The sequence below is a fragment of the Dipodomys ordii genome, unplaced genomic scaffold, assembly GCF_000151885.1.
Source record: "Dipodomys ordii isolate 6190 unplaced genomic scaffold, Dord_2.0 Scaffold41, whole genome shotgun sequence".
Lineage (NCBI taxonomy): Eukaryota > Metazoa > Chordata > Mammalia > Rodentia > Heteromyidae > Dipodomys > Dipodomys ordii.
In genome coordinates this window covers 7,032,496-7,046,215 of record NW_012267257.1, presented here as the reverse complement: position 1 = coordinate 7,046,215, position 13,720 = coordinate 7,032,496, and the positions used below count along the sequence as shown (strand labels likewise).

Here is a 13,720-nt window from a genome sequence, read left to right as displayed (position 1 = left end):
GTAAGAAATGTACGCATTATCCTGCCCATGCAATTGTAACCCCTCTGTACAGTATGTTCACAAATAAAATAAAATTAAATTAAAAAAAATAATAAAATAAAATGTTTTTTTAAGGATTTCTCATGATACTTTTAAAGAGCTTAACAAATTTTCAGTCCACTGAGCTATTCAATTTTTTTTTTACTAACTGATGTACTTTGATGTAACAAGGGTCCACTTAGCTAGACAGGAGATTGTCTTCTCTCAATCCTGAGGACTCCAGCTAACATTTCCACTACTGGAAATATTCCACATTGTTACTTATCAACCTGATAAGTAACAATTTGCTGAGCAGGCAAATTTTACAAAAGGTTATCAGGCCAAAACAGCATGCTTCCCATTCTCATTGCCTAAGCAGTTGTGTTCAAATATTAACTGTAATTGGCTGATGAATCTTACCCTGCTCCAAACAGAAACTCTATGAAAAAATTATTACTATAATAGAGAAGAACTTTATGAAGGGGTTAAAAATCAGTGAGCATGTAAAAAACATACACACATGATCAAAAAATACCTTTAGGAAAGCTCTACAGTGGAAACAGACATGTAGTCCTAACAGAAAGACTAAAGACCCTTTAATGCTTTTCTAAAGAGCTGTAAGCAGAGGATTTGCATGCACTACCTCATTTAACCCTAGAAAACATTGAGGTAAGCATTCTGTCTCTTCTGTACAGAAGAATCAGTAGCACAGCAGTTCAGTCACTTTGGTTATTCATTGAAAACTATACAAAAAAGTATTGCCAGCACTCAAGAGACTGAAATATAAGGATTGGCCATTTGATGCCCACCTAGGGTACACAGCAAGACCTTGTCCCAAACAAGTAGCAAGCAAATGAAAAAGCTCATGAGTGTTAAATTCCTACTTCTAAATTCCAAAGATTATTTTACAGGCTAGATACTACCATGAATAAGGCAGACTTTATCTCTTCTTATATATCCAATGACAGAAGATACATTCAGAGGTGAAAAATATGACTAGCAGAGTCTCAAGTGTTAGTATCAACCAAGACAGAAAGTTGGGCACTGGTGGCTCATGCCTGTAATCCTAGCTAGCTACGCAAGAGGCTGAGATCTGAGGATTGAGGTTGGAAGGAAGCCCAGGCAGAAAAGTCTGTGAGATTCTTATCCACAATTAACCACCAGAAAACCAGAAGTAGAGCTGTGGCTCAAAGTGGTAAAGTGCTAGACTTGAACAAAAGAGCTAAGAAATAGTACCAAGACCCTGAGTTCAAGCTCCACAACCAACAGGAAAAAAAGAAAAACAAAATTTAAAATTCTCTACAGTCCAGAGACTGTAGAGAAAAATAATGGATAAAAAACACAGAAAGTGCACAGGAAGACAAATCATACAGGGCCTTCAGGGCTCACAGTAAGAAGACTGGTTCTAAAGGAAGTAGGAAAACAGGGCAAATAGGAAGGGTCTGAACAAGTAATAACCATACATCAACTTGAGTGATCTAAGCATGGTCACACAGCTAACTAAAACGTGTACTCAATACTATCCTCAAAATAGCAGTCTTAACAACTCTGACATTATGTATAAGGATGCTCACTGCCAAGAAATTCACCTACTATTTTAAACAGAATTGGTTAAATACATCCTTGTTTTTTCATGTAATTATCAGTAGCCATTTAAGGAAACAAGATATAATTTATATGTATATACCCATCCATATATATATATACCCACACTATATATAGGCAGAGAAATTTTCTGGATACCTCTGGAGTGAAATAATGTTCCTATTATTAATATAAATATAACTTTATTACAAAGTTGTGAAAGCAGGTAAGCATAAAAATTGTACACATTGCTCTCTGCTCTCTCTCTGCTCTTTTCTAGCTCTTTCTCAGCTCTTTCCTTCTCTGCTCTTTCCCAGCTCCCTTCTCTTTTCTAGCTCTCTCTCTGCTCTTTTCTAGCTCTTTTCTCTCTCTTTCCTCTCTTTCCCAGCTCTCGCTCTTTCCCAGGCCTTTCCCAGCCACGTGGGCTGGTCCCAGCAGGTCTAATGAATAAAACCTACCCCTTACCTGAAAAAAAAAATTGTACACATTAATATATTTAATTTTTGTGTTGTTGTTTTTTGTCGGTTGTGGGTCCTGAACTCTAGGCCTGGGCATTGTCCTTCAGCTTTTCAGCTCAAGGCTAGAGCTCTACCACTTGAGCCACAGTGCCACTTCCGGCTTTTTCTGCTTATGTGGTGCTGAGGAACTGAACCCAGGGCCTCATGCATGCAAGGCAAGCACTCTACCACTGAGCCACCTTCCCAGCCCAATATACTTAATGTTAACCACATACGTGTGTCATTTTTTTTAGGATTAAAAATATGTTTAAGTTTTTGATAAACATTTACAAACCAGTAATAATATCCTATCATTATTAATAATGAAAAGCAAAAAAAGGCAAGTCTGGGTTCCAGCTTCAACTATACTAACTTTTCTATCAACTGTCATTCACTTTAGCAAAAATGAAGTCTGAGCCGATTTGAGATCTTTTCTTTCTGCTTGTTCTTTCAGCAGTTCTGGGTTTCAATGAACTCAGGGCTTCACATGAGCCATGCCCTTGGCCCTTTAGTCTTTTCTTTCTCATTCAACAGAACTCATTTAAGAAAACGTAAAGTTTGGTAAGTAAAAGAAAAGGGGGGGGGGACTGGGAAGGTGGCTCAGTGGCAGAGTGCTTGCCTTGCATGCCTGAGGCCCTGGGTTCGATTCCTCAGCACCACATAAGCAAAAAGAAAAAAGCTAGAAGTGGTGCTGTGGCTCAAGTGGTAGAGTGCTAGCCTTGAGCTGAAGGACAGCGCCCAGGCCCAGAGTTCAGGCCCCACGACCGGACCCAAAATAAAAGAAAAAAAAAAGAGAAAAAGAAAAGCAGAGCTGCTCTGAATATACCAGAACAGAAGATCTGATCCAGAGCCTATCATTTTAAGCAACAAAGGAGCAGAGGGTTTTTTGAACAGGCATTCTAACATATTTGAATGAAAGCCTGCATCAGTTCTTCAAACACCAGATTTTTCAGAGTACAAATTTCTTTAGACCTCTGTACAATGTCAAATGGCTTCCAAGTTAAAGAGTAATTTTCAAGTGTTATATTTTTCTTAGAATTTGATGACAGATTGTAAGATTATAATAAACCACCAATTAAAAACATACCTTCCACAGTAGGTATTGTGTATGTACTATCAGAGAGGAGATCCTAATCCAAGACAGGAGGGAAAGGAAACTGACCGGAGATGGTGGAAGTTAAAACTACTTAGTTTAACTGGATTGAACCAGAGTAAACAAAACATAGTCAAGTTTTTGGCCTCAGCTAGTAAGAAAGAGCTGCAGATGATGAATTATTTTATACTTGACTTTAACATGAGAGTCTCATCAAGTTAAAAAAATGAAATTCTGAGGAAGAATTAGATTTGAGGGTTATTAGTACAAGGAAGATTTTGGGGCAAACAAGGGAGGTATTAAAACGGGGGAAAAAAAGCTTCAGGGACTGCAATATGGGGAGAGGGGGATGATATGCAAGTATAACCACAGAAGTCAAAGGAGAAGGTAAGTGAGGAAGGTGATATTTGTAATAGTAAATATCAATGAATAAATTCATAGGTAGAAACCTAATAGAAAATTATAGTGGCAGCAGGACACCGGTGGCTTACACCTGTAATCCTAACTACAAAGGAGGCTGAGATCTGAGGATCATGTTTCAAAGCCAACCCGGACAGAAAAGTCCATGAGACTCTTATCTCCAATTAACCACTAGAAAACTGGAAGTGGTGCTGTGGCTCAAGTGGTAGAGTGCTTGCCTTGAGGTGAAGAGCACAGGGACAGTGCCCAGGCCCAGAGTTCAAGCCCCATGACCGACAAAAAAAAAAAAAAAAAAAAAGAAAATGATAGCGGCAGAGACTTGGAAATCAAGAGACTTTACCAAAATACAAGTATTTTTGTTCTTATAAAATTGTAAGAGGGGCTGGGAAGGTGGCTCAGTAGTAGAGTACTTGCCTTGCATGCATGAGGTCCTGGGTTTGATTCCTCAGCACCATATAAGCAAAAAGGAAAAAAAGCCGGAAGTGGTGCTGTGGCTCAAGTGGTAGAGCGCTAGCCTTGAGCTGAAGAGCTGAGGGACAGCGCCCAGGCCTAGAGTACAGGCCCCATGACTGGACCTCGCCCCCCCTCCAAAAAAAAAAAAAACAACCAAGTTTGGAGTGACTAGGCTCAACATAAATAAAAGTAAATACAAAGTTAATATTGGAAAAAAAAAAAAAAAAGAATCTCACAGACTTTCCTTGCCCCCGCTGGCTTTGAACAGTGATCTTCAGATCTGAGCCTCCTCAGTAGCTAGAATTACAGGCATGAGCCACTAGCACCGGCTCTTTAATTTTTTTTTTTTTTTAAACAAAGCCAAAGAAATCATCCTTGCCCAAGTGTCTACCCTGTGTAACCTGAACCAGCCACAAATCCTGCTTACAAGCTCTATTAATATCACCTCTCCAGGTTAAATACAATAAGGTATTTCTTGCCTTCTCATATTTGTTAATTCCTCATCAGAAATAAAAAAAAAACTAGGAAATTAAAAAAGAAAATAAGCGTTGGTGGCATAGCTCAAATCATATAGCACCAGCCAGTGAATAGAAGCTTAAGATATATATGAGTTTGAATCCTGGTCTTTTGAAAAAAAAAAAAAGAGGGGAGTTATAAGTAGAACATTTAATAAAGAAAAATATCAGTTAGTTAATGCCAATCCAGCTATCTAAACACATTCCTGGCTGCTTTCCTTTCTGTTATAATTTTGCAGCCTGGGCTGAGAAGGTAGCTTAGTGGTAGAGTGCTAGCCTTGAGCAAAAGCAGCTAAGGAACAGTACCCAGGTCCTGAGTTCAAGCCCCAGGACTGCAAAAATAAATAAATAAAATGAAACAGCATTGTTCTTTTATATTAGGACATGATGATATATGTAAATCCTTACCAATATATATGGCTGATTAAGTGCAAGATCTAAAACTTATTGAAGCTCAATTTTTAGTTATAATTGTTCTAATACCATTGCAACCAAGAGGTAACTTCATTCATCTTTTTCAAGGTATGTATGCAAAAATGTGTCTAAATGAAGAACTATACTTTGCTTTCCACTTACTAGATCATGAGCATTTCTCCTTATTTTTGACACTATTATAGTACTGTAGAAGTACACACCAGGATAGAATCAAAGAAAATTGGAAGAATGACTCTTAATTATGGTTCTATAGTAGAATCACATCAAGATTAAAACACACACACACACTCAGCCTCCACCTCAGTTCAGTTTTACCAGGGTTTCTAAGGTGGGGACAAGATCTAACAGCTACCAGGAAGGCACAAGTAGGGAATAGAAATACTGGGGAAAATAAAACAGAACTTTTTAAGTATGCTCCTTTTATCTGTTTAGAAGCTATCATTTATATTTCTTCAATTATAGGTAAGGCTTTTTCTTACTCATTCCTAAGAGGTCTCTAATATTATGAGTTCACTGCCATGTACTGTAAATTTTCCTACTTTATAAAAATGTACGTCTTTTCTAAAATCCTATGATTCATAGTTAACTAAATTTGCTAATGTCTTGTTTTAGAGCTTATAGGTATATCTGGCTTAAAAAGGCTTTACCCTAACCCAAGGTTTTCATTTGTCAACTTTCCCCTTATTTACTGTTTAACTTTTGGGCCTTTAATTTGACAAATAAATTTAACTGACAAATTTGATAAATTTAATGAGTCTTTGATAAATTCAATTTTGTGTAAGGATACAGAAACCCATATTTCCTTTGTATTTTTTAAGTAATTTTTTATTTTTGTGTCAGTCCTGGGCTTGAACTTAGGGCCTAGGCACTGTCCATGAGCTTTTCTGCTCAAGGCTAGCACTACAACACTTGAGCTACAGATTCACTTTCAGCTTTTTGGTAGTTAACTGGAGATAAAATGCTAAAGGACTTTTCCTGCCCAGGCTGGCTTCAAACCACAATCCTCAGAGACCAGCCTCCTGAGTAGTTAGAATTAGAGGTGTGAGCCACTGATGTCTGTCTTATTAACCTGAATAGTATCCAGTTGTGCTTCTAGCATAATTCACCTTTTACATGTGTATTTGAAGTACCATCTTAACTTTTTTAAGCTTAAATTTTAAATGTCCCTGGAATCTACTTTTGGAATCTTTATTCCACTGCATATTTATCAGACAATGGAATATTTTGCAACTGCTGAATTGTTTTTGTTTGTTTTTGAGGTAGGAGTGTGTAGTACTGTGAATGAATCCAGGTCTGTGCATACCAAGAATGTGCTCTACATTGTGTATTGAGCTATATTCCCCAGTCCTAGACACACCTTAAAGAATTTTGCTGGGGGCTGGGAAGGTGGCTCAGTAGTAGACTGCATGCTTTGTATGCATGAGGCCATAGCACCACATAAGCAGAAAAAGCCCCAAGTGGTGTTATGGCTCAAGTGGTAGAGTGCTAGCCTTGAACTGAAGAGCTGAGGGATAGTGGCCAGGCCCGGAGTTCATGCCCGAAAAATTGACCGAAAAAAAAATTGCTAAAATGAACTATACAACTTGTGAGTGGGAATGGGAGGGAAAAACGGAGAGAGCAAGGGAATGGGTGACAATGTCCAAAAAGAACTGTACTCTTTACCTATAACCCCTCTGTATATCACCTTTATAATAATAATTTTTAAAAAGTATAAAAAAATGGACAAGTGATAATAAACTTGACGACAACCTTGTTACTAAAGACTACTCAAATGAAAATTACCACCTCCCAAGTACTTGTCCCTAAACAAATAATCCAAACACTGATTCTAAACTTCAATGGAGAAAACAAGCATGGCGAAGAGGATATAGCACAAGAAAGGAGAAGGCAGAGATCATTATGGGGAAAAAGAATCACTACATTTTATCCTAATCTTTTAATATTATGCAAATAAGAATGGTCCATCTTACACTCTCCTGCAGCTTTAAATTCTAATACAGTTAGAAGTTTTCCTTTAATTTCATATTCACACTGACCTTTGAAGTAGCAATTGGCGGAAGTTGCCACTCTGGGGGCTAATTGTCAGATGATGGGACAGGTAATTACACAGGCGAGCTCCCATATAAGAGAAATTTGGAATAGATGTGGCCTTTAAAAAAATTTTGAATGATACACAGATCATTATAAATGCAATTAGCAACATTTTAAAGTTGATTAATATTATGGCTCCCCAAACTACCCTGTATCAAAAAACATACAGACCTTCTTAGGCATAAGGAAATTAGTAAGTTTCACTTTCCCACCCAACTTCACAGTAAGAGCTACAAAGTCAAAGGAAAATGTTTAAACCAAGTTCTCTCCCCTATTTACCTAAGGTTATCAGAAAGCAACTAAGATAATGTCTAATTTTTTTTGTAGACGATATGAACAAATAATCAACTCAATTACAACTACAAATTACAATTACAATACAATTACAAATATGGAGAGTAGTTCCCAAACTATTGATCTATGTTGCTTCTCAAGAAAAGAAAACACAAACTCTGATGTCTATTAATGCCAATACAAGATTTGCAGGCATTCCTGAATCCCCCAGAGCTTCAGTTTGATTCCTAAAGAGGTATCCTGGCATAAGAAACTAACATATCAACTGGGTAAAGAGGAAATCAAAACAGCTAAGCCATTTAAAAAAAAAAAAAAGGGCTGAGAAGGTGGCTCAGTGGTAGAGCGCTTGCCTTGCATGCCTGAGGCCCTGGGTTCAATTCCTCAGTACCACATAAGCAAAAAAAGAAAAAAGCCGGAAGTGGCGCTGTGGCTCAAGTGGTAGAGCGCTAGCTTTGAGCTGAAGAGCTGAGGGACAGCGCCCAGGCCCAGAGTTCAGGCCCCACGACCGGACCCAAAAAAAAAAAAAAATTATAAGAGATTCTGTAGGGAGGGAGGGGATGGTAGGGGGAAAACAATGGAGGGGGTAACAATGTTCAAGAGGAAGTGTACTCATTACCTCACTCATGTAACTGTAACCCTCTGTATAGTATCTTTACAATAAAAAAAAAGAGAGATTCTGAAAGACCAAATTGGCAACTTGACATCTAGCATAAGACTTTGCACACTAGACTTTTTAATGGAATAGATCATACTGTGTTTATGGTACTGTTTAAAGCCTAAAATGAGGGCTATGGAGTCCATGAATTAAAAGTCAGAAAAGCATCATTAACTGTTGTGAAAATAGTTTTCAATACACTTTGGAGTTCAGATTATAAATGTTTGCACAGACAGTGAGAGGTATAGTATAGAGAGGTAAAGTAATGCCAGAGAGTAAATAATGTCAAATTTTAGAGAATGATACTAGAAGGAAAACTAGGTAGAAGAAAAACTAGGAAGTAACTTAAATGGAGATGATTTTTAGGAGAAAAGGTATTTAGAGGGTTTTTTTTTGTTGTTAGTCACGGGGCTTGAACTCAGGGTGCTGACCCTGAGCTTTTGTACTCAAGGCCAGGGTTCTAGAGCCATAGCTCCATTTCCAGTTTTTAGGTGATTAACTGGAGATAAGAGTCTCATGGTAACAAGGTTGACAAGAAATGGACTCATTACCTTACTTATGTAACTGAAACCCCTCTGTACATCACCTTCCCAATTAAAAAAAATATATACATTAAAAAAAGCATCATGGACTTTCTTGCTTGGGCTGGCTTTGAACGGAGATCCTCACATCTCAGCCTCCTGAATAGATGGGATTACAAGCATGAGCCACAGTGCCCAACCAAGGGAGAACTTTTATATCTCAATAAATTATTTATAAATTCCTATGTGGGGGGCTGGGAAGGTGGCTCAGTGGTAGAGAGCTTGCCTTGCATGCGTGAGGCCCTGGGTTCGATTCCCCAGCACCACATAAGCAGAAAGAAAAAAGCCGGAAGTGGAGCTGTGGCTCAAGTGGAAGAGCACTAGCCTTGAGCTAAAGAACTGAGGGACAGCACCCAGGCCCAGAGTTCAGGCCCCACGACCGGACCAAAAAAACAACAACAACAACAAATTCCTATGTGGAAGTTTTGATACTGTTCAATATACTATGATTAAATATTCAAAGCATACCAATTTGTCTGAGAAGCAAAAACCAGGAATAGAGCAACTTACTGGTAGGAGTATAGAAAATAGCAAATCCTATAAGTTATTTTGTTTTTTAAAATTGTTATTATAAGGATGATGTACAGAGGGATTACAATTATGTAAATTAATTAAAGAGTACATTTCGGGGCTGGGAAGGTGGCTCAGTGATAGAGTGCTTACCTTGTATGCATGAGGCCCTGGGTTCAATTCCTCAGCACCACATAAGCAGAAAAAGCTGAAAGTGGCACTGTGGCTCAAGTGGTAGCGTGCTAGCCTTGAGCTGAAGAGCTGAGGGACAGCGCCCAGGCCCAGAGTTCAGGCCCCATAACCAGAACCCCCCCCCAAAAAAAGGGTCTCACAGACTTCAGTGCCTGGTCTGGCTTTGAACTGTGATCCTCAGTTCTCAGCCTCCTGAGTTGCTAGGATTACAAGCATGAGCCACTGATGCCCGACCAAACCTTAAATGTTTAAGAAAAAAAAAGAATTAGACATCCTGGTATAGTGTACACATTGTAATCCCAGCTACTTGGGAAGTAGAGATGGAGAGAATCATAGTTGGAGGCCAGCGTGGGCAAAAATTTAGTGATGCCCTCCATCTAAACAAATAGCTAGGTAGTGGTGAAGCATGCCTGTAATCCTAGGAAGCTCTGGATGTCTCAGGAGGGTCTCAATCAATCTGAGGTCTGGAGATATGGTTCAATTTGAAAATTGTTACTAGCAAGAAGAAAAGAGAAGAGGCAGGGGCAAGGAGAGAGAAGGGAGGAGGAGGGAGGGGAAGGAAGAGGGGAGTGGAAAGAAGATGGAAGGAGAGGGAGAGCAAGGAGAGGGGAAGAAGAGGAGGAAGAGGAAGAAATTGTGCAAAGAAAGCAGTTTTCAGGAAACTGAGGGAGACCACTAGAGAACAGGCTACATCTAGACAGAAATTTTGTCTATTTTATTTGTTGATGTACCAGTGTTGTTTGACTTACACTAAATATTCACATGCTTGTTGATTAAGTAGATACAGCTAACTTTGGAGTATGGTTACTATAAAGAAAAGTTTCCCTCCTATGATTTTATCCTGTGAGTCAGGAGCAACAAGAGTTCTGTGACTAAATGGACTGAGAAACACTTTTAGCTTTTACAGAGGGTAAATGTTAGTGTAAACTAAGAAGGCTAAGAGAACATACTAGAGCAGGTAGCAAGCCAAAATGGCTGTGGAATCCAGGCTGGCTACAAACGAATGAAGAAACTCAAGCGTTTGTTAAAATTACATCTCTATTCTGCACTAGCCAAGTTTTGCTATCAAAAGGTCAGTCTACTACAGCCAGTTCTTACACTTTCAACAGAAAAAAGGGAATTCAGATTTCCAAGTATCTAATACAAATGTTGGTAATTAAGTAAAACAACCCACACTCTGAAGACCAAAGAAGATACACTTGTGGACCACATAGGCTTCTGCTCCACAATCTGTTCTGGTATAATGAGATAGAAGGAACAAAGAATTTCCATAAGGCAACAGAGGCTCAAAATAAATTGACTTGACATTGCTCCACAGCCTAGGAGTCATTTAACTACATACAGGACTCCCATTATAAAACAGACCAAATCCACAGGCAGAAATACAAATGGGAACTGTTTATGGCTCCTAAGAAAAACATCCTTAAGAGTTTATTCAAGCACTCACAGATCTCCAATGGTTCCAATGGTTCCCTCCGGCTCTGAGCCTAATACTATTTTCTGGCAAGAACCCAAGCTGTTTTCATTTCTATTTTACGTGATAGATAACTTTCACCTGAAATCGTAACCTTTTCACCCCAAATTGATTGATCGTCCTTACAAGTCTATACTTTCTCCTTGCCAATCCTAAGCTTTTTCCTCTACGACACATGGAGGTTCTACATCTTTTCTTCATACTTTTCCTATCTAATATGTACAAAGTCAAAGCACGTTAAAAAGAAAGTTTTCCATCAGTAGTTATAAGAGAAAAAACTGAAACCACAACTAGATAATATATGCCTGTCAGAATGGCTAAGCTAGAAATCCAAAGTGTTGTGGAGGAAGAACCAATAAAGCATATGCTACTCAAAACATACAATGGGATATCTCTTTGAAAAACTAAATGGCAGTCTTTACTAAATCTGGCTATCCTATGTTCCAGCTATTCTACTCCTTATGTGTACCAAGCCAGGCAAAGACAGGGATAGTAATCCTATTCATAACAGCCCGAAGTAGAAGCAAGTCAATAAATGGGACTCTGATGTGAGCATGCAATGGCATATTATGAGAATAAATCATCTCAAATTATATGTTACATGAATTAATTCTGATGTGAGACATAAAATACATTCTGTATGGCTTCATTTACATAAACTTTGAATGCAGGCAAAACTATCTGAAGTCAAAACAGTGGTCACAGACAGACATAGTGGCACATGTGCATGTAATTCCCCAGCTGAGACAGGAAAATCAGAACTCTGAGGCCAGCCTTTGCTACATAGCCAGATTAAGCTACTACTTATTAAGAAGCAAGCAAACAAAAAAAAATGCAGTTACCCTTTGATTTGTGTAATGATTAGAAGGGTTTTAGAGATGCTGATATTAACTGAGATGCTAGTTACTTGGTGTTCACTCTGAAATTTTGAGCTAGTCCTGATGAACACCATGTTTCAATAAAACTAAGAGAAACCTTACTCTAAAATATTGGTCTTTTTTTTTTTAAGCTCCCCTAGTTATTTACAAGTTATCCCTACACATTTTCTCATCTGGGTTTACCTAGCACAGAAATTCCCACACATCCCAACTGTGCTTTCTGCTCTCTTACTGACAAAGATGAAACTTGAAAGGTTTTTTCATACCTAGGTAAACACTTTATCAAAACTCCTTACATTTCTGCAAGTAGGTAAACTACCACCTATTTTAAGGATCATTAGAAATGACATTAAAAAAATCATTAAACAAACTACCTTGTACAGCAAAACCAGTTTAGAATGCTCAAGCCACCGATGAATCATCCACTATTTTGATAAAATCAAGCAAAAATAAAACACACATTATTTTGCCTGGCCACGACTCTACAGGTTGTCTCTAAAAAGTCTGGAAATGGATTTAAATTTTACAAACTGAAGATGTCCTAGCCAGTAAGTTAACTATATCAGGTTTATCTGCTTACTGATGGTCTGAAGGCGCTAAACAGCAGTAAACCAAGCAGACAGGACTCCCTACTCTTCAGCTCACGTTCCCGTTCCCCTGAATGGAACTGGATCGTATATTCCGGAGCCGTGTCCTCATCCGTTCAATGAACTCAACATAAAACACACGTTATGTGGAGGGCAGAAGACGCAGGCCCGTCGATTCATGGATGACCACCTCATCCCGGCCCGATCAACCCAGAGCGGCAAGGAAAAGGGCGCACTCACCGTGTAGTTGGAAGAATAACCTGAGGGGTAAAATTCGGGGGCGTTGGCAGACAGCTTCGACATCAGCACGGGAGCCACCACCACCTGGGGCTTGGCCATGGCGGACTCGGGGTTCGGCGCGGGGGGGTTCTCCTGTGCACTGGGCGGGGCTCTCGGGGGCTTCGGGGGTTCTGAGGAGAGAGAATCAACAAAAGTGGCGTTCGCTTCATTCATTCCTTTGTATGACAACTTCGTGGCGACGGCAAGCCCGCCTCGGGGAGCCACCGGGTTTCTATTTACCGACGTGCTGGCTCACAGCTCACGTTAAGAGACGCCGCCAGGAGACTCGAGCGCCGGCCAAACCGAACAATAGACCCGCTTCAGCTCCGGGGTGCGACACCTGCCTCCCCCGGGCGCGCCGGGGGCTTCTCCCCCTCCCGCTCCCTTCTAAGGAGTTGGTGACAAAGAACAACAACAGACACACAGAGAGCGAGCGAGCGAGCGAGTCCGGCCCGCGGCGGCGGGCGCCCCGACTTCCTCCCGGGACCGCAGAACTCCGAGACGCGCGGCGCCCCTCCCCCCGGCCGGCGCACAAAGGATTCCACGGCCGCCTTCCACGCCGGGTTCCGGGCCCGTTCCTACCCCGCGCCGGGCCGGGCCCGCGCGGGGGGATGCTTTCGGGGAACCGCGGACGGAGGAGACCGCGCGCCGGGCCTCGGCACGCCCGGGGTGTGGAGGGGGAAGAGGCCGTGGGGAGTGGGTGTGGGGAGGAGGGAGGCGATGATGGCCCCGGAGAACCGGGTCCTCCAGAGCTGCTCCGTACCTGGGAGCGCCCCGGGTCGGGGAGGCCGCTCGGAGCCGGAGGGGACCTCGTTCTGGGCCCCTGGCGGCGGGGCCGTCCTGGGCTGGCGCAGCGGCGGCGGCTGCAGGAAGCCCGGGGCTTTGGGCTGCGGCGGCGGCTGGTGCCGCGACCGCTCCGTAGGCCCCGCTCCGTTCGGGAAACCGCCGCCCTCAGGCCCGCCCCCTCCGCGGCCCAGGCCCCAGCTCCGGCCCCGACCAGCACCTGGAGCCCGATCGAAACCGTCCGACATGCTCCTCCTCCACCTCCGGGGGCCGCCGCCGCTGCGCTCCGGATGAGGGGGCGGGGGCGGGGGGTAGGGAGGCGCCGCGGGCCGGCTCGGCGCTGCACCTCACTCAGGCCTCATGGAGGAGGAGAGCGGCGGG

At 41.5% G+C, this 13,720-nt stretch overlaps 1 protein-coding gene across 1 annotated transcript in view; it reads right to left on the bottom strand.

Moving 5' to 3' along the window:
• The window catches only part of Paip1 (poly(A) binding protein interacting protein 1), a 49,058-nt gene extending 35,344 nt beyond the window's left edge, over positions 1 to 13,714 (bottom strand). Inside the window, exons 1-3 of the mRNA XM_013018511.1 lie at positions 13,320 to 13,714; positions 12,419 to 12,687; positions 7,052 to 7,164 (exon numbers count right to left, since the gene is read on the bottom strand). Of these exons, the coding sequence (XP_012873965.1) occupies positions 7,052 to 7,164; positions 12,419 to 12,687; positions 13,320 to 13,587 (650 nt within the window). The 5' untranslated portion in view covers positions 13,588 to 13,714. The remainder of the gene's footprint in view (positions 1 to 7,051; positions 7,165 to 12,418; positions 12,688 to 13,319) is intronic.
• Positions 13,715 to 13,720: the final 6 nt, after the last annotated feature.